This window comes from Taurulus bubalis, assembly GCF_910589615.1.
Source record: "Taurulus bubalis genome assembly, chromosome: 1".
Lineage (NCBI taxonomy): Eukaryota > Metazoa > Chordata > Actinopteri > Perciformes > Cottidae > Taurulus > Taurulus bubalis.
The window spans coordinates 18,597,204-18,617,923 of NC_136589.1; the positions used below are offsets into that span (position 1 = coordinate 18,597,204).

General features: G+C 44.4%; 2 protein-coding genes across 2 annotated transcripts in view; one reads left to right on the forward strand and one right to left on the reverse strand.

Annotated features, from left to right (window-relative positions):
* The first annotated feature begins 1,454 nt into the window (after positions 1-1,454).
* drc2 (dynein regulatory complex subunit 2) lies at positions 1,455-7,508 on the forward strand. Its single transcript, XM_079225019.1, has 9 exons — positions 1,455-1,522; positions 1,835-1,994; positions 2,256-2,546; positions 2,682-3,305; positions 3,380-3,553; positions 5,097-5,315; positions 5,401-5,529; positions 6,654-6,962; positions 7,101-7,508. The coding sequence occupies exons 2-8, from the start codon at positions 1,875-1,877 to the stop codon at positions 6,933-6,935; spliced, it is 1,839 nt and encodes a 612-aa protein (XP_079081145.1). The 5' UTR covers positions 1,455-1,522; positions 1,835-1,874; the 3' UTR covers positions 6,936-6,962; positions 7,101-7,508.
* Positions 7,509-11,257: 3,749 nt separating this feature from the next.
* strn3 (striatin, calmodulin binding protein 3) overlaps positions 11,258-20,720 on the reverse strand; it is a gene marked incomplete at both ends in the record, with an annotated part of 18,762 nt that continues 9,299 nt past the window's right edge. Inside the window, 9 exons of the mRNA XM_079225132.1 lie at positions 11,258-11,427; positions 11,740-11,826; positions 13,899-14,006; positions 17,167-17,307; positions 17,393-17,560; positions 19,217-19,338; positions 19,479-19,526; positions 19,821-19,999; positions 20,084-20,220. Of these exons, the coding sequence (XP_079081258.1) occupies positions 11,258-11,427; positions 11,740-11,826; positions 13,899-14,006; positions 17,167-17,307; positions 17,393-17,560; positions 19,217-19,338; positions 19,479-19,526; positions 19,821-19,999; positions 20,084-20,220 (1,160 nt within the window). The remainder of the gene's footprint in view (positions 11,428-11,739; positions 11,827-13,898; positions 14,007-17,166; positions 17,308-17,392; positions 17,561-19,216; positions 19,339-19,478; positions 19,527-19,820; positions 20,000-20,083; positions 20,221-20,720) is intronic.

Consider the following 20,720-nt stretch of genomic DNA (forward strand, 5'->3'; position numbering starts at 1 on the left):
AACTCCGCCCTTGTGCGATACAGGGAGCAGAGAAGAGTTGTAGAAGCAACCATGTAGAGACAGAAATGACATGCTGTCGTGTAGATACGATCAATAACATACGGCCGTTTAGTTTGTTTAATAACAGAACAAGGTGTAGACCTGTTCTATAGGAAATTACTAGGCCAGCCACTATAGTGCAGGCTCAGTTGTGTAACAGTAAAATTCACCCTACCCGGTGTTGTGTCTTACTAAGCTGAAATCATGAAACCTCGAGAAACAAGAACTTGTCTATGTAATCATTTATTCCCTGCGCAGAGAAGAGAGCAGCGTTTAAGCAGAGTAACGCTGGAGTCTGCTCCACGATGCCCCCAGTATCAACATCTTACATGGGCATTTATATACAGAAGAACAAAAGGTAGGTTAGAACAAAGAAGTCTGCGATGAGAGGCTGAGGCTAGAACAAAGGACCAGACCCCCTGTAGTTTACAAGGGCCTTCTTCCTTTCCTTAATTAATGACCTGTCGGCAGACGTGAGTGATACTTGATAACAGCTACGGGAGTGGCATGCAATTAACATTAGACAGAAGGATATTTGTAAGTGACTGCTTCTTTTATTGAAGGGAGCATGATTTTGGCAGCAGGACGACTTTTAGCTAAAAGATATTCATAATAACACAAATAGGAGCGAAAATAAAAGAGGTTATGTCGTGATTAAGATATTTGGTTTTCACAAGAATCTTAGTAAAGAGTTTTGTTAAAATTTGCAATTCAAGAATTTACTTTACTTTTTTTTACATAACTCTGGTTTATTCATGACTATCTCTCACATGAGAACAGTAAGACAAATAAAAAAGACAAGAAAACTAAAAAGCAAACAAATATGAGGTTGTGGGATACTGCTAAAACCCATATGTATATATACATATACATATATGTATATGTATATATATACATATACATATATGTATATATATGTATATATATACATATACATATATATATATATATATATATATATACATATATGTATATGTATATATATATATATATATATATATATGTATATGTATATATATACATATATAAAATACAAGGTATGTGTATATATATAATACAAGGTATGTATATATATATATATGATATATATATATATATATATATGATATATATATTACATCTTATACATATATATATATATATATATATATATATATATATATATATATATATATATATATATATATATATAGAAATGTAATCAAGGTTAAATCACTTATATTAGACAACGTTTGGTTTTCTGTTGATTCTCTTTATTTGATTTAATATAAGTTAAAGTTAAAAACAACTGATGTTTTTTATCCATTTTATGGTTTTCCCTCATCGGACCGAACCATTCAGAAAAGAACCGAATATGTCCCCCCCCTCCCATTGGTCTGGCCCGAAGCGATTCCGGGGCTCCGTTGCCATGGGGACGCGACGCAAACACACACGCAGACCTGTAGCCGAAAGGAGCCTCACGTTCACCGGGAGGCGACTCAAGGTACCGTGGGTCTTATTGATAGGACGGGTTCATGGGAGGGCTGACGTCATGAGCACTGCAAACGGGTTCATGGGAGGGATGACGTCATGAGCACTGCAGACGGGTTAATGGGAGGGATGACGTCATGAGCACGAGAAAACTCACTCACATCATTAGTTATTACCAGTTATTTCATTTATCATATATAATAAATGAAATAACTGCTGATAAATGTAGTCTGTATTTAGGTATATGTGTGTTTATATGTACATGTGTGTATATGTGTACATATATTATACTCTGAAATGAAACTTCACTGTGCTCTTCAGTCAGATATCAAACGAAGAGGAGGAGGAGGAGGAAGAGGAGGATCATGCCGAAGAACAGAGAGGGGAAGACGGAGGAGGAGCGGCTGGCGCTCCTGCAGCAGAGAGCTCTGGCGGAGGAGGAGATGAAGAAGAAGAAGGAGGAGATCTTCTCTCTGTTTCTGCAGGTCTCTCATTCACATTCCTACATCCCATAATATCAGCCTCATGATGACGTCATCTTGGATGTGTCTCCAGAGTAACACATGAACACAACATTACTGACTTGCGTTTGTGATTTAAGATTTAGATTCATTTTGAAATATAAATCAATAATCTTCCTTCTTTCTTTTCTTCCTCCTCTTCTTCTTCTTCTTCTTCTTCTTCTTCTTCTTCTTCTTCTTCTTCTTCTTCTTCTTCTTCTTTTCCTCCTTCTCCTCCTCGAGCAGGACAAGCTGAGGAAGGAGGAGAGGAACACGGTAGTGAACCTGCTGAAGCTCAGTGACGGCTGGAGGACGCTGCTCCGCCTGACGCGCGCCGGAGAGCTACGAGGACGCGTCACGGAGCTGAAACAGAGCTTTGGGAGGATGCTGGACGGCCGGGACAGCGTGGTGCAGGTGGGCCTCCTCCTCTTCCTGCTGCTCCTCTTGCTTCTGCTTCTCTTCTTACTCCTGCTGCGGCTGTTCCTCTTCCTCCTCCTGCTGCTGCCCCTCTTCCTCCTGCCCCTCCTCCTCCTGCTTTCTTCCCCCTTCTCTTCTTCCTCTTCCTCCTCCTCCTCCTCCTGCTTTTCTTCTTCTTCCTCCTTATGCTCCTCCTCCTCTTGCTCCCTCCTCCTCCTCCTCCTCCTCCCCTCAGCCTCCCGCTCTGTGTTGCAGACTCTAGGGCGTGACCTGCAGGAAGCGGAGCTTCAGTGGGCTCAGGTGAGGCGTGTCCACCTGCAGCAGGCGGAGCTTCTGTTAACTCTGCAGCGTGAGCGAGTGACGGCGGTGCAGCAGCAGTGGGAGAGAGAGCTGCAGCAGCTGGGCAGGAGGTGCTCCCAGGAGAGGCGAGTAGTGCTCCTCCTCTTCCTCCACCTCCACCTCCTGCTCCTGCTCCTCTACGTCCCCGAACTCTTCCTCCTCGAACTCCTCCTCCTCCTCCTGCTCCTCTCTTTTCGTTCCTTCTTTTCTTTGTTTGTTTCTTCTTTCCTTCCTTCCTTCCTCTTTTATTCGTCCTTTCTCCTTCTTTCTTTTCTCTTTAATTCTTCCTTGCTTCTTCTTTCCTTCCTTCCTTTCTCTTTTATTCTTCCTTTCTCCTTTCCTTCCCTCTTCTTCCCCCCACCTCTCTGGTCTGACCCCTCCTCCCACAGGAAGCAGCTGTCGTTCCAGTCGGCGCAGCGGCGAGCCGATCTGAATGACGCCACGTTAACGGTGGAGCAGCAACACAGAGCTGCGATGAACGAGGTCCACAGACTATACAGTGAATGCATCACGGCATACCAGACCTCTCATGATGGAAGGGTAGGATCGAGTTTTCTGAGAAGAGTTCTTAAAGGAGGAGCAGAAGAAGAACTGATTTGAGTCTCTGTGGACAGAAAGACGCTCTGACCCACCATGACCAGGACCGACTGTGGAAGGAGACCCTCCAAAACCGGGAGGCGATGCAGACTTGCAACACCGAAAACCAGAAGCTGACGGACCTGCTGATGGAAACGCAGCAGCTAATCGAAGAGACGGGCCGAGACGCACAGGCCGCGAGGAAGCTGCAGGTAAAACAATCATTAGAGATGACCTCATCATGACTCTATCATCAAAATCAGAATCGGCTTTATTGGCCATGCGTGTTTACACACACATGGAATTTGACTCCGGTTACACGTTGCTCTTCATACTGTAACGTCCACAGTAACCACTCGCAGACGTTGTTTGCGGTAACTTTGCAGGTTTATTGCAACAGTGGGCACAGGATTGGCAACAGGCTCTTCGCTAACAGTGACGCACGTAGCATCCCCCACACTAGCTCAACGAACAACACAACATACGTCACTTCCTCCTTAACCACCCGCCTACCCCGCTACTCCACCAATCACAGGCCTGTGATTGGCCGGAGAGAGAGAGAGAGAGAGAGAGAGAGAGGCCCCTGACCGACCCGTACCCACCAACAGACACCTGTACAGGGTCGCTACAATACTAATGTACATACACAATATACAATAAACAAGATAAATATAAAAAAAGGCATTAAAGACAACAGTACTCAAAAATAGTTCAAAGTAGTCCAGATGTAGGTGTCTGATTAATTGTTCATCAGAGTGATGGCCAGTGGAAAGAAGCTGTTCCTGTGTCTGGTGGTTTTGGCGTACAGTGCTCTGTAGCGCCTACCAGAGGGGAGGAGTTGAAACAGCTTGTGTCCAGGGTGTGAGGGGTCTGCAGTGATCTTTCCAACCCACTTCCTGACTCTGGGGGACCAACACAATGGGACAAACTGACCAACACTGTCATAAATGTTGCACCTGACAAACTGAACTGTTTGTAGTACAGTCTACATAGTGGCGTCATTGGAGCTGGACGTGGCGGAGAGGAGTCAGGGCTTATCTCCGTGCAAACAGTTATCATTTCTGCCGTCCACCATGAAAATAACCACTTTCTCCTTGTTGTGGAAATCCTAAAAACGGGTCCATAATGTTATCCGCAGGCACATACAGCTCGGTGAATTTCACCGACTTCTCCAGGAACTGTGTCGGGAAGACGGTATTACGGATTAACAGGCGGCCTTGTTAACTGGCTACTACCAGCCGAAGGTCGCCAGTTAACAGGGCCGCCTGTTAATCCGTAACACCGGCCGCTTCCAGCGCTTCTAGGGTACCCGTAGCCATTTTGATTTATGCTTTTTGTAATGTCTTTGATCAGCGCTGTGTCGTGAATGTTGTCCCGTGTTTCGTGTAACAGCTGTGCGAGCAGCGGCACTACGAGTGACAGGAAGTCCAGGCGTCTGATTTAAACACGGACGGCGCATCTCTAATTTCTTTCTCCGATGCCTCCATGTTTGTTTTGACCAACTTCCTACCGATTACGCTGACCCGGGAGCTCTGCTGACCTCACCACAAATAACACAGCACCATCTAGTGGGCTGAAAAACTATTGATTTTATTCTAAGACCAAAAAGTTTACAATTGCTTAAATAAAAGATCGATACTTTGCTTCCGTGTATCGATACAATATCACCACGCAAAATATCGCGATACTATGCTGTATCGATACAGCCCACCCCTACCTGTAAGACCACGTGACCAAGGACTCGTCCTCCTTCAGCGGAAGGTCTTCCTGCGGAGGGCGACACTCAACGCCAGTGAGACAGAAAACCAGTCGGCTGAACAGGACCGGACGGATGCCAGGAGACAGGTGAGCGCAAGGACTCGCTCGCTCCGGGAACAGCTGATTCAGGATCGCGCGGCGGCGAGAAAGCGGCTGACCGAGCTCACCATCCAGAGCGACAACACCGCCAAGAAACTGAAGGCCGTCGTCGCCAAGGTGACACACGTCCATCTCACTTCCTGTTTGTCCACAGCCGAGTCCACGCTTGTGCTCATCCTTCCTTTCGCTGCGCTGCTTTCAGGGTGTCAAGGTTTTACGAGTCGCTGAGATGTGTCGGAAGCTGGAGAGAGAGAAGGACATCTTCGCAATGGTCCCCCCGGAGGGGCGGAGACAGGAGACAACTGGCCCTGAGACAGAGGGACCAGACAAGGTAAGACGAGTCCACTTTGTCAAGGACCTAGGAGACGAGGACCGGACGTAGGAGACGAGGGCCTGACGTAGATGAGGAAGAAGACAAGACGTAGGAGACGAGGACCGGACGTAGATGAGGAAGAAGACAAGACGTAGGAGACGAGGACAGGATGTAGGAGACGAGGAAAGAACGTAGGAGACGAGGACAGAACGTAGATGAGGAAGACAAGACATAGGTGATGAGGACAAGACGTAGTTTACGAGGACAGGAGGTAGGAGACAAAGGCAGGACGTAGGACCCGAGGATATAGGAGACGAGGACAAGATGTAGGAGACGAGGACAGGATGTAGGAGACGAAGACAGGACGTAGCAGACGTTCATGTGACAGTGGGTGCATCCCAAGTCTCTAAATTGTCATTGACGATCACAGATTAAACTCAAGCTATATATTAGATTTGTTTTCTGACTTACCATAATTCCAGTGTTGAAGAGAAACCCTAATCATATTGTGGATTATTTTATAATGTCACAATCAGAAGAAAGAAAAAAAACGGACGTAAATAATTAATAAATAAGACGCATTCCGCAGGTAGACATCGATCTTGCACGTATAAGCAGGACACAGAACACAGTATAAAACTATTCATTGCAGTTTGTTTAACGGGTAACAGACTACAGAGAAAACATCTCCACTCTGACACTGATGTCTTTATTAATATAAGTAATAGTTTAACACCAACTGAAAACATTATACGATCATTTATTATCAATATTTTAAGTACATTTTTATTGGAATGTTCACTAAAAACTGTCCGGACCAGAAACAACTCTGTTACACTGATTATGTTTACGGAAACAAACTCCCTCATAAGTCTCTCGATTGACAGCTGATCTCAGCCGCAGTCATCAGAAACAGACGTTGCTTCACGTGATGCTCCAGAGGAAAGGACGTCTCATGTCTCTTAAAACATATTTCCTCGCGTCCTCTCTCCTCGTATGGCTTCCTCTCCATGTATCCTTGGTGGGAGGGACTAAGACGCAAGGAAAGGACGAAAGTGAGGGAAACGGGGATGCAATTTAGAGACTTAGGATGTACCCAGTGAGGAGTCTCTGGTATTGCCTTCACTGACTTGTTTCTGCAGGACATGTCAGCGCTGCAGCAGGTGAGGATGAGGATGAACGCGTCTGTCCTTCGGCGAGAAGCTCTGAGGAAACGAATAGACGATCTCAGTCAAGACAACCGGCAGCTGAAGCTCCTGCTGCGTCAGCACCTGGACGCCATGACGGTCAGCGACCGGGACCTCGGCGCACGCCACGCTCTGCTCACGGTGCACCGGGCCCCAACCACCACGGCCCCGACCGCCGTGGGCCCCAGACACCACAACGTCATCGAGGCCGCCCACGCCGTCAAACACTCACTGTGACGCGGCAGAGCCGAGGAAATACATGACGTAATACATCATTATTAATGTTAATACTTTTAATAATTGTGTTTTCTCTGATGAAACGTACACAAATAAACTCCTTGACTTAATGCAAATTATTATTATTATAATTAAGTTCAGTCTTACTTTCAACCACATCTGAAGGTCTTCTGAAGCTACCGTCTGCCAGTGGTCCCTGAATGTCTCATGGAGACACACCTTCCTCTCTGGTTTCTGCACCGATGTCCTGAGTCACTGAACTGCTCATAAAGGAAAGATTTCTGTCACTCGTTCTTTGTTTTGACTTGATAGTTTCTTAACTTAACTTTTTAAACCTCGTCAGATAAACCTGTGAATGAGCAGCCTGAACATGATGAAGTCCTAAATATTAATAACTATCCTAATTCATCATTATCATAATTATTTATAACTATCATTAAGAATGATCATAATTAACGCCCCCATAAAACCATAGGCTAACCGTCCTGTGTTCATTTTTGCCCTCCGAGGCAAACTTGTATTTGTGATGTTGGGCTATATAAAATAAACTGAATTGAATTCATGAATTAAGAGATAATGCTTCCAGGTCACAGAAAATAAAAGTTGCATGGTTGTCGAGGTCATCAACAACCATAACAAAAGATGGAGCAGGGGTTCTTCTGCTCGGTGCGATGTCAGAGATCTAAATGTCCTAATGACAGCAGATGGATCATACGGTGGTCCCCGCAGTCCTGATTCAGGACTGGGAAATGTGGTCTCCTTAACACCAACACAATATTTAACTGTGAGCCCTCTCTAAATATATTACGAGCGATTATCTGCACTTTAATAATAAAGTCTAAGAAATAAAACAAACCACCGGCCTTGTAGTAAAAGGACGACCCGCTCTGTCACTGAGACGTAGAAGAATGTGTTTTTGATTAGAATGAGGGGCGGAGCAGCAGCCTCTGTACAGGGACACCATTTAATAGTTATTATAGACATTTTATATACATTTCAACAGTTGTATTCTGCTATGTGGTTCAATCTTTAAAATCTGATGTTTCATAGTTTGTAAATTAAACCAAAAACAAACAAAAAAACAGACCGACAGAAAATTATAAAACTCGCAAACTGATCAGAACTTTTTTCCTCCATTTTTCTGAAAGACTAGAAAAAATACTTTTATTGTATTAACCATGCATTACACAAACAAAAAGAGTCTGGAGTTACACAGGAAAGAAAAATAAAGATCTGTGACCCATCCGTTCAATTAAAACAAACCACAACCAGGAAACTAAACTCTGAGCCAATCAGCTGGCAGTTTTCAAAACCCACCCCAGGAGGCGTCTGATTGGACCATTTCCCCTGGAGCTCAAACCTGTTCTTTTTTTTCCTTTTTTTTTCCTTATAAGGATAAAAGAGACCAAACAAATAAATGATATAAATAAATGCACTCCGCTTGTTGGCGCTGCGATGAAGACGTGAAGAGAAAAGTCACTGATGTGAGGAGGAAGAGGAGGCGTTACAGCAGCATTCTCATGTTTACACTGAGACTGTGGTGCGTTCAGGTAAGAGTATAAAAACCCAAATATTTCCTGGTTAATTACCTGGAAATGTTCAAAATCTTTGGACCTCCTCCTCCTCCTCCTCCTCGTGACAGGACGGGCGTGAGGACCCGGGTCGTCCTCTGACGAGACGCTTCCACGTTTATAAAAACGATTATAAAAACTAGATTTATTTTTACACGAACAGAAAACGTCCACACGCAACTACGGTAACGCCAACGTCTGCACTCAGTTTGGCTGTTTAAACGCAGGGCTCTGATTGTCCCCGCCAGGGCCAATCAGAGATCCAATCAGACCGGTCGTTCTCTTTAGAAACAAACCAACAGCTTCTTAAAAACACGGTAAAAAAGCCTCGATCTGAATCAGTCACTTCAGACATTCGATTAAAAAACGTAAAGACGACAAATCCTCGAAACAAACAAACCGTTCTTCTGCCGTTCAGGTGAGTCTGTGAGGGGCAACGCGCTGGTTTAACTGTTTTTTGACGTATGTCGGTTTAGCAGCTGGACATTTGTGTGTTTCGACTTTGTGTCGAGGACCGAGGAAATCCGGAGCTCCGTTAAATGTGTAAACCGTCGCTGACTGAGGACGAATGCCTGACCGCTTTGGGTTACGCAGCTCTCTGTACGCACCTCTCCTTTATTTTAGTGGCAGGAAAAACAACAACAAGAGACGTTCAAGAACACAAGCGGCCTCGTCTCCATCAGGACTGAAGGAAAGACCCTTCCACTGGATCACTGGGAGGTCGTGCTGCGTTCAGGCTCTGGAGTTGAGACCGTAATTATGAGTTTTAGACAGCTATGATTGCTGACATTTGACAAAAAGCAGCGTCAACAAAACAACCAACAGCTAACGTCCGCCAACGTCCTCTAAAGTCGTCCAACGTCTCGCATAAAGTCGTCCAACGTCTCGCATAAAGTCGTCCAACGTCTCGTCCAAGCTCTCCTATAAAGTCTTCGTCCAAAGTCTCCTCTAAAGTCCTCCAATGTCTCCTACAACGTCTCCTATAAAGTCGTCATCCTCCAACATCTTGTCCAATGTCTCCTCTAAAGTCGTCGTCCAACATCTCGTCTAATGTCGTCCAACGTCTCCTCTAAAGTCGTCCTCCAACGTCTCGTCCAACGTATCTTCTAAAGTCCTGCAACGTCTTGTCCAACGTCTCCTATAAAGTTGTCGTCCAACGTCTCATCTAAAATAATCTCCTCTAGAATCGTGTCATCTAAAGTCATCCAACGTCTCTTCTAAAGTCGTCCTCCAACGTCTCCTCTAAAGTCATCCAACGTCTCGTCCAACGTCTCCTATAAAGTCGTGGTCCAACATCTATCAAGTCATCGTCTAACGTCTCGTCTAAAATAATCTCCTCTAGAATCGTGTCCTCTAAAGTCCTCCAACGTCTCCTCTAGAGTAGTCTCCTCTAAAGTCGTCCTCCAACGTATCCTCTAAAGTTATCTAACCCCTCGTCCAACGTCTCCTCTAAAGTCGTCGTCCAACGTCTCCTATAAAGTCCTCCAATGTCTCCAACATGTCCTATAAAGTCGTCGTCCAACATCTCCTCTAAAGTCATCAACGTCTCCTCTAAAGTCGTCCAAAGTCTCCTCTAAAGTCGTCCTCTAACGCCTCATCCAACGTCGCCTCTAAAGTCCTCCAACGTCTCCTATAAAGTCGTCCTCCAACGTCTCCTCTAAAGTCCTCAAACGTCTCCTATAAAGTCGTCCTCCAACGTCTCCACTAAAATAGTCTCCTCTAGAGTGGTCTCCTCTAAAGTAGTCGTCCAACGTCTCCTCCAAAGTCGTCCTCCAACATCTCCTATAAAGTCGTCCTCCAACGTCTCCTATAAAGTCATCGTTCAACGTCTCCTCTAAAGTCGGCCTCCAACGCCTCCTATAAAGTCCTCCAATGTCTCCAACATGTCCTATAAAGTCGTCGTCCAACATCTCCTCTAAAGTCATCAACGTCTCCTCTAAAGTCGTCCAAAGTCTCCTCTAAAGTCGTCCTCTAACGCCTCATCCAACGTCGCCTCTAAAGTCCTCCAACGTCTCCTATAAAGTCGTCCTCCAACGTCTCCTCTAAAGTCCTCAAACGTCTCCTATAAAGTCGTCCTCCAACGTCTCCACTAAAATAGTCTCCTCTAGAGTGGTCTCCTCTAAAGTAGTCGTCCAACGTCTCCTCCAAAGTCGTCCTCCAACATCTCCTATAAAGTCGTCCTCCAACGTCTCCTATAAAGTCATCGTTCAACGTCTCCTCTAAAGTCGGCCTCCAACGCCTCCTATAAAGTCCTCCAACGCCTCCTATAAAGTCCTCCAACGTCTCCTATAAAGTCGTCATCCAACATCTCCTCTAAGTCCTCCAATGTCTCCGTCTCCTATAAAGTCGTCGTCCAACGTCTCCTCCAATATCTCCAACGTCTCCCCCAATGTCTCCAATGTGTAGTGTCATCATGATGGGGTGGGGTTTGGTGTAGTGTCATGACGGGGTGGGGGTGATAACATCACAGGACAGGTGAGCTGCTCAGTGTCGACCTGCAGAGTTTAAACAACGTTTCTGATGCTGAACGTCTCTCAGTGTCTACAGTCAGCCGGAGGAGGAGACGCAGCTGCACCTCCTCCATGAAGGAGAGACAGAGTGTGTGTCTGTGTGTTTGTCCAGTCTTCATTAATATATCATCTGTGTTCAGAGACCTGAACAGACCTGAATACTGTTAGTGTGAACAGACTAGTCTCTCTCTGTCTTTGTCTCTCGCCCCGCGCTCCTCCTCCTGCTGCTGCTCCTCCTCCTCTACACGTAGACCCTGGCGAGGGCGTCAGCTCCAGCGGAGGCGATGTAGGCCTTGGAGGGGTGGAAGGCCACATCGTAGATGGCCTCCTCGCTCTTCTTACGATGAGCCGTGATCTCCTGAACACACGTCTTACTGTCCAGGTTCCACAGGCGAAGAGAGCAGTCATGACCTGAGGAGGAGCAGTAGGTGGAGACACGTGAGAGGAGGAGGAGACACGTGAGAGGAGGAGACACGTGAGAGGAGGAGGAGGAGACATGTGAGAGGAGGAGGAGGAGACACGTGAAAGGAGGAGAAGGAAACACGTGAGAGAAGGAGGAGGAAACACGTGAGAGGAGGAGGAGACACGTGAGAGGAGGAGGAGACACGTGAGAGGAGGAGGAGACACGTGAGAGGAGGAGGAGACACGTGAGAGGAGGAGGAGGAGGAGGAAACACGTGAGGAGGAGACGTGAGGAGGAGTAGCTCTCTGTGCGCCTCCTTACTTCCAGACATCAGGTAGATCCCGTTAGGATCCACAGCCAGACTGGTCACTGCATCCAGGTGAGCCACCATGGCATGGATCACTTTACCTGCACACACAGAGAGATGTCATCTTCACATTCTGTGAAAAATAAAAATAAAAAAAAGACAGGTAGAGAGACAGACATGTAGGTAGAGAGAGAGACAGACATAGAGACAGACAAGTAGAGAGAGAGGGGTACGTAGGTAGGTAGGGGGAGAGAGAGAGAGAGAGATGTAGGTAGAGAGAGAGACATGTAGAGAGCGAGAGAGAGATGTAGGTAGAGAGTGTGACGGTCCCCGTCCATAATCACTGCTGGTGTGCTTTTGTCCCTTTGTCCCTCGGGAGCAGAGCACCTGGTCCGGGAAGGAAAATGGAGAAGTTGGAGCTGTGTGCGACTACGGATAATATTATGAACCCAGACACGGGGGCGTTTGATGTTCCAACGTTTGTGGGACTTCCACAACAAGTATAAAGCAGAACTAGTGGTTATTTAACCTCTTAGCGTTCCTGTCAAATTTGACGAAAAACGCCTATCCAGGTATACCCAAAGTAAATTGGAAGCTGTACTTGAACTATTTGGAGTAAATGCATGGTCTTGGTCTCTTTTGAAAGGTAACACTGAAGCTTTTTCCCCTTAATAGTCAAAATCACTTTAAGTGCTGCTGACATTGAGTTATATAAGTTTGAACACACTAAAGTATAAGGTTTTTATTTCCACCTGAACATTTCTTTGCAAATAGATGCCTGTAGATGACTAGAAATGGGACTTATGGACTGGAAAACACAATGGGACAATAGCCTGAAGCCTTATCTAGTCTAAGTAAAAAGCAGATAACTATCACAGAAAATGTAAAAAAAACAAAAAAAAACACGTTTTTCTAATGAAATGTCTAGGCGTTTTTCCATTTTGAGACTAAAAATACTCATGATATATATACTATATACCTATTAAAAAGGCTTATAGTCTTGCAAACTTATAGAGGTACTATTCATATTTACTACCAGTATTGCTGACACAGAGAAAATGAAGTATAAATGCATTTTCATGCTAATTCAATGCCAAACTGAGGCTCTGTGAGCAGCTGTCTCTTCTCATCAAATTGAAGGTTGTTGGGATTACCTGCCCCACATCTTCCTGGTATTTGTTTTTTAGGCAATTTCATTGGCTGTACGAAACGTCTGTCATCTGAGCCGTATGACGTGACAGGCTTGATCCACATAAGGAGACAGAGGCTGTTCTTCAACGTAGCTTCTGGTTGGGTAATGTAGCCTGTCAGTCAGCACATGAAGCTCCTATTGGTTCAAGTGGGGTTTCATTGTAAAGGTTGGATTTCGGCGGTCATTTTGATACCGAGTTTTTGTCTGTTCTGTCTGCTCTCATGCAAACTTGCTTTTCTTCTAAAAACAAAAATATGTTCTTTCATATCTTCCAGCTTATATGAAATGATGCAACGCCAGTTGGTGGATATTTATGGATCTAATCACGTGTTTTGGAATAAATCTTTCATGAGATTTTTTTTTTATTGGACCTTTATGACATAACAACGCCGTTGTTGTTGGAATGTTATTGATCAATATGAGGCGTCATCGGTGAGTTGCCTGGATTTTGCTATCGTTTGTTTGTTTGTTGTTGTCGGACAATAGTCTTGTTTGTAGCTGCTGTGGTGGTCTGATCTTGAAACGGATTGCATAGCTGGAATCACAAGTCTTTGAGCATTTAGAAAAGCACTATATACAAAAATGTAAGTATTATTTCAATGGTAAATGGCGGAAAAGGTAACTGTTTTCACAGAGTTAAGCCACGGAAAAGCCGCGCCCCCCTTTCCGTCACGAAAAAGGGAATAATGCGAATTAACCACATAAAGTCGAGTGAGTAAACGTGAAAAAGCATTCGGTGTGAACGCAGCATAAGAGACAGACAAGACAAGAAACAGACAGGTAGACAGAGAGACATGTAGGTAGAGAGAGACAGACATGTAGGTAGAGAGAGACAGACATGCAGAGAGAGAGAGAGAGACAGGCAGAGAGAGAGAGAGAGACAGGCACAGGCAGAGAGAGAGAGAGAGAGAGAGAGAGAGACATTAGGTAGAGACAGACATGTAGAGAGAGACAGACAGACAAGTAGAGAGTCAGACTGACCTGACTTATTATCGTAGAACTTGATTTGTCGGTCCTCGTGAGCGGTGATGGTGATGGGCAACGTGGGATGACTCACCACCTTATTGATGTGATGGGACCCTGGGAGGGCTACGCACGCGCGCACACACACACGCACACACACACACACACGCACACGCACGCACACACACACACACACACACACACACACACACACACACACACACACACACAAATAAACTGCTTTAGAGCATGTGTGTGTATAAAGTACCCAAAAGCCATACTTGAGTAAAAGTGCACTGGACAATATTGCACTGGAAAATGACTCCAGTAAAAGTGAAAGTCACCTATTAGAATACTACTTGAGTAAAAGTCTTAGGCTGGGTTGCACCAACATGGATTCAAGTGATCCTGGTTTAGAGTTAATTTAGGGTTAGTAAATCTAGGTTTAAACTGGTGTATAATTAATCAGAGATGTGTTGCACATTTTAATTTTAACCCTGGATTAGTTAAACTAGTTTAAACAAGGGTTAAAACAGAATTAGTTTACGTTGCGTGGAATGAATGCCGTTACTGATACTGTTAGTTACCGTTTATAGCCTACCACCCAGCGGCTATAGCTAATAAACTCCGTCACTCTAGCTAGCTATCATGGCACGTCAAAGAGGGTCAAACTTTTTAACATTTGAAAAGATGTTGCTGAACGAGTAAATGGAGGAGTTTAACTCCAGCTACTAGGAGCTGGAGAAGTGGTGGCACAGCAAAATTCCTCTCACTTTCATGCTTGATTGCTGGTCCAACCTTCCCATTGAGATATATGACTCCTTTGTGAATCTATACCGCTGTGAACACTCGCTGTTGTCATACAATTCAATTGGGTTTAACCTATCTCTAATTTTCATGCGAAGAACTCTTTCCTCTAACCCCATCCAGCGAAGATATGCAGCCATGTTGTCAATAAAACGGAGATAAACTTCCTCCAGGGGTGGTTTAAATATAACTGCTAATTCAGCTTTAGTCTAGGTTTAAAATAACTGGTGCAGCAACAGATTTGATTTTAATCTAGATTTAAATGGAAATTAAACAGAGATTGCCAAAGGGTTAGACTTACCCAGGATTAATAGTAAACCAAGGTTAAACTAGGTTTAAAGTTTGGTGCAACTAGATTAAAAGACAAACCTGGTTTAAACCTAGTTTAAGAGTTACTCCTTGTTGGTGCAACCTAGACTTAAAGTATCTGATATTTACTTAAGTAATTTCTAGTATTAAATGTACTTAAGTATTGAAAGTAAAAGTACAAGTAAAAGCTGTTAATAAAAGCGCAAAGGGTTAGAATTTTGAGAATTATGAAGTGTATTCTTTTAAGTGCTATGGCCACCATGACCAAGGACAAAGAGTTGTGTTGAAAATAATTGGGTTGGCTGTGATCCATCCAGGAGCAACAATGTTCAACATAATATATTGTACATAAGTATACTTTTGCAATCTACTGTGAATTTATCATCATAATTCTCCAAAAAGCAATATGACACTATGAAGGAGTTGTAACAGTTTATAAGTATGCTCATTCAAATCAAAAAAAAGAATCAAGGCCGGAAAGACGTTTTATTTTTTTAAATGACCAGATACATCCGTCTGTACGTAAACCTCATTACGTGATACATTACCTCAAAAATGAAACTTAAAAGTCTGTTTCAACTCTGACGGTGTTCTGGATTAAAACCAAGGCAGAGTATCCTGAGATCGCCAAAAAAGCACGAAAACCCTGCGTCCATTTCCAACATCCTGTCTTTGTGCAGCGGCTTATAAATTAAGTAGAGTAGACTGGACAATAAGGTTTAAGTTACGGAGTAGACTGGACATAAAGAACACACGTCTGGTGTCGCCGCTCCCGTCACCCCGAGATGGGACCCGGTCCGTGAAAATATTGTCTTTACGTAACCGGTCCGTGGCGCAATAAAGGTTGGGGAGCGCTGGACTAGAGGATGTAGAGGACAAATGCATAATATTGTGATCCGCCAAACCTGCTTGCGTGGAGTCTGAGTTCCACCACAGTCCCCGATGTTGGTCTCATGATTAATTTTTCTAAAGATAGGTTTGATTTTGTAGCGAGTAACGAAGGTTTCAGGGGAAATGTATTTTTCTTTGCAAAATGTAGTGAAGTAAAAGTCAACAGAAATATGAATAGTAAAGTATAGATAAAAAAAAACGACTTAAGTACAGTAACAAAGTATTTATACTTCATTACTATACACTAGGGCTGCAAATAACGATTATTTTAATAACCAATTAATCGGTTGATTATTTTTTTGATTAATCGGATAAAAAAAAAACTAAAATCTAAAAAGCATTAATTTCGAACCCTTTATTCAAACAAATGGAACCGACAGTGCAAGACATCTTCAGAAAGTGCACAAACAGGTTGCTCCTTGAACATCCCTGAGCTGTTTATTAAAAAAATAAAAATAAAATGGACTAACACTAAAAGCATACACATGTATGCTTTACATCTGCCAAATGTGAGCCCTTTTTACTGTAGTCTCCTTGGAGCAGAGGCTGCATTTAGCATACCCTGCTTTATCAATATGTATGAAATACTGGGACAGATAGAGGCTGTACTGCTCCTCTTACCTCTGCATATAGAGCGTCCTCTTCCTTAAACTTAAATTTCATTCTGGGTCTCTTATGACCACGACATCACGTTGATGGCTAAGCCAACTACGTGATTTGATTCATTCTAAATAAAAAACCTGCAGCCAGATCCGCCGGTGTGCCGGTTTAACGTTAACGAGTGAATACGTGAACTGAACCAGACCGGGGGGTGACGGCATGTTTCATCACGATACGTTTTTTTCCAAGCAAGACTGAACTGTAACGGAACATAAAGTAACTTTAACGACAATACACAACCCAAACATGTTAGCTAACGTGATAGCAAGCTGACTAGCTTCCATTAAAAACAAGTTTGAGGGAAATGAAGACGCTGTAGACATCTTAACACTGATTGGCCAAGACTCGACACATCAAAGATGTTCTATTTTGCAAAGATCACGACCTCTGCTTTTCTCCTCGTCTCACTCCAATCTCAGAAACGCTCCGCTCTTTTTTTTCTCTCTCTCCGCGACTTATTGACTGGCGCAATAATCGCGCGACACAACGAATCGATAATGAAATTCGTTGCCAACTCTTTTGATAATCGATTTTTATCAATTCGTTGTTGCAGCCCTACTATACACCACTGTATGTATGTATGTATGTATGTATGTATGTATGTCTCTGTCTGTCTTACTGCCTTCTCCCTGTCCCTTCAGCACCAGTGCATTCTGGGAAGTCTCCAGGTCGTACACCACCACGTCTCCGGTGTTAAACGATGCTACCATGTGGGCGGGGTCGCACCCGTTGAAGTCCACCGACGTGGGGACGCCGTGCTCTGCAGACAGAACAACAGATGAGGGGGCGTCCTCCGGGGGGCGCTGTGCACACCCTCCGGGGGGCGCCGTGCACTCCGTCCTCACCATTGTTGGCGTTGAAAGTGCTGATGCAGGGGTTCTTCTCCGTTGGGTTCCACAGCTTCACGGTTCCGTCGGCCGAGCAGGACAGGAGGCGGTTCTTGATGCCGCTGTAAGCCAATCCCCACACGGCGTCCATGTGTCCCAACCACGAACCCGCCAGGACGCTGGGTTCTGATATTGGACGAGACAGTATTATTGTCAGAACTGCAAACTCATGAGGGGTGAAAAGGGTTCTAATCCTCCATTAGTCTTCTATGCGATGAGCAAACACAATGTACCATTAGAACACTGGAGTGATAGTTGCTGGAAATGGGCCTCTATACACCTATTTTGATATTTCATTAAAAACCAGACGTTTCCACCTAGAATAGTCATTTACCACATTAACAATGTATAGGGTATTTCTGATTAATTTAATGTTATCTTCATTGAAAAAAACAGTGCTTTTCTTTGAAAAATAAGGAAATTTCTAAGTGACCCCAAACTTTTGAACAGTAGTGTGTGTGTGTGTGTATATATATATATATATATATATATATATATATATATATATATATATATATATATATATATATATATATATATATATATATATATATATATATATACACCATTAGAATATAAAAAATATAATATAAAATATAAAAAACTGGTGTGAGGGAAATGAAGACGCTGTAGACATCTTAACGCTAGTTGGCCAAGACTCGACGCATCGAGATGTTCTATTTGCGAAGATCACAACCTCAGCTTTTTTTCCGTCTTACTCCAATCCCAGAAACACTGGGCGGCCGGTTGACATGGAAATTCATCACTTACATGCTAATTTAACTTACTGAATCCATTATTCAGCCATCCAGTCATTTATATAAATGATAATCATATTCAGATAATTGACCAACCCAAAGAAGTATAGTCAGAGCAACAAAATCTGTCCATGGCACACTGTTTTAGCAGTTTCATCATAAACTGCACCACACTCATGACCAAGCTGCTAGCACAACACCCGGCACCTGTGCCATGATTCACACAAACAGGACACTTAAGCCTAGTAGCTACGCCGTCGACGCAGACCCCTACGCCGTAGCCTGACGCGCATCCACAAAAAATCCTAACCACGCGTCGCGTTGACGCAGACCGCAAGCGCTGTGATTGGTCCGCTCAGAACGTAATTTCCGGCAGTTGCTTTTTCCCAGCCTCGACCGGTTTAGTGGTCGTACAGACCACCTCCGCAAACGTCTTCTCTGTCGCCTGCGCTTCAACATTTGCAATATAAGCATTTGCTCTTCAATATTGATGAGCTCCAACTTTAATGCAGCCGCTCCAACTTGGTCGCCATTGTTTATTGTGACCGGAATTCGGCTATAACCCCTGAAACCACACAGCCACACAGACACACCCCCCTGGCGGCATGGCGGCTAATTGCAGGCAACGCGGTCCCTCGACGCAGAACTTCGAATGCTCAGCGACTGCGTCGCGTCGACGCCGTAGATACGCCGTCGACCTGGCGGAGAACCATGAACTAGGCTTCAGACATGCAGCTCATCAATCTCATTTATTCATCAAATGAGATTTAGATTCAGTTCAGGTTAAGGGTTTCCGCCCCAAGCCAGGGTTTGTAAGTAGCTCGCGCCTTCCACAATTTGTAGTGGGAATTAGAATAGCGCGCACACACACACACACACACACACACACACACACACACACACACACACACACACACACACACACACACACACACACACACACACACACACACACACACACACACACACACACAATCTCCTTTCCTCTGCTAAAGGAGCTAGAAAAGGAAGTGAGGCGAGGTACCGTAGGAGTCGTATGGGTCCACGTTGGAGCTGGGGATGTTCCACCACTGGACCGTGGAGTCGATGCCGCCACTGAAACACTGCTCGCCACTGGAGGTCATCGCCAAGGACAGCACCGGACCCCTGAGGACAGACAGAGACACGTTGAGACACCGAGGACGTGTGTGTGTGTGTGTGTGTGTGTGTGTGTGTGTGTGTGTGTGTGTGTGTGTGTGTGTGTGTGTGTGTGTGTGTGTGTGTGTGTGTGTGTGTGTGTGACGTACACATGGGCTCTGAATGTGTAGACGGGCTCCACGTCAAAAGAGGCACTTCTGTAAAACAAAACGCATCCTCATCACTCAGAATTTTACAGAATCTGTTTAACGGTTTATTTGTGGTGACATTTTAAATGAGACGTGAAAATGTTTTTGATGAAACATCACAATTTTAAGTTTAAAATCAGTGAATGAAGGTAAGCTTCGGTTTGCCTTCATTCACTGACGCGATGCGTTCAAGGACCGTCAGAAAGATGAACATCTGACGATGACGACATCATTTTAAAGCTTCTGGCTGAGAAATTATGAGACGTTATTTTAGGTTTATGTTCAGAGGTATGTGTGGGCTACTTTTTGGCAGGGACGGTCTTGGTGAGGTTCCACAGTTTGAGGGTCTGGTCCTCGGACACGGTGACCAGACACGGCTCCACCGGATGGAAGGCCAGCGCCCGGACGCCGTCAAAGTGGCTGCGCAGCGTGTACTTGGGGTTCCAGGTCTTCCTGAACGAGGACTCCTTATTGGACGGCAGCTGGGGGGGAGGAGAAGCAGGTCAGTGACTCGGTGGTCTCTGGGGCTCGGTGGTCTCCATCCATCACGGTTCCCTGTGTCTTACGTCGTAGCCGTAGTCCGTCTCGTCGTTGGTGACGGTGAGGTCGGCGAGGTCGCCCAGACCCAGCACGCTCTCCAACACATCGTCCGAGCCCAACAGGAAGGACTTCCCCCCGCCGGGCGGGAAGGGGAGGGGCTCCGCTGCAAAGACAGACATGGATGTTAATTTAACCTTAAAAAAGTAATATTATAATATGTCATAATAATAATAACTAGAAAATTTCGCAAGAAAGTGTGGCTACTACATATACTACTGCCGTAAGACGTCGCGGTATATATACATTACCGGTAGTGAGATGTGTCATTGAGGTTATACATATATATATATATATATATATATATGTATGCCAACATTAGCTGTGAGGGCTTGATGGTGTAGATATGAATGAGACAGCACTTTGCTGCAACATATCACGTGATTACATAAACAAATATTGTGTACAATTGTGTATTTATTTTCTATTTAATACAATAATCCTCATTTGCGCTTTAAGTTAAGATTCAGTTAATTCATGGACAGACAGGTAGACAGACAGGAGGCGTTACAATGCCTTTGACTGAATATCTCCAAGTCATATGTGTGTACATACATACATATATACATATATACACATGCATACATATATATATACATACATATA

Excerpts from the sequence above, each read along its gene's own strand:
- drc2 (XM_079225019.1), top strand. The coding sequence starts at position 1,875 with ATGCCGAAGAACAGAGAGGGGAAGACGGAGGAGGAGCGGCTGGCGCTC. Across the intron at positions 3,306-3,379 it reads AGACCTCTCATGATGGAAGG|AAAGACGCTCTGACCCACCA; the intron begins GTAGGATCGAGT and ends CTCTGTGGACAG. Across the intron at positions 3,554-5,096 it reads AGGCCGCGAGGAAGCTGCAG|CGGAAGGTCTTCCTGCGGAG; the intron begins GTAAAACAATCA and ends GTCCTCCTTCAG.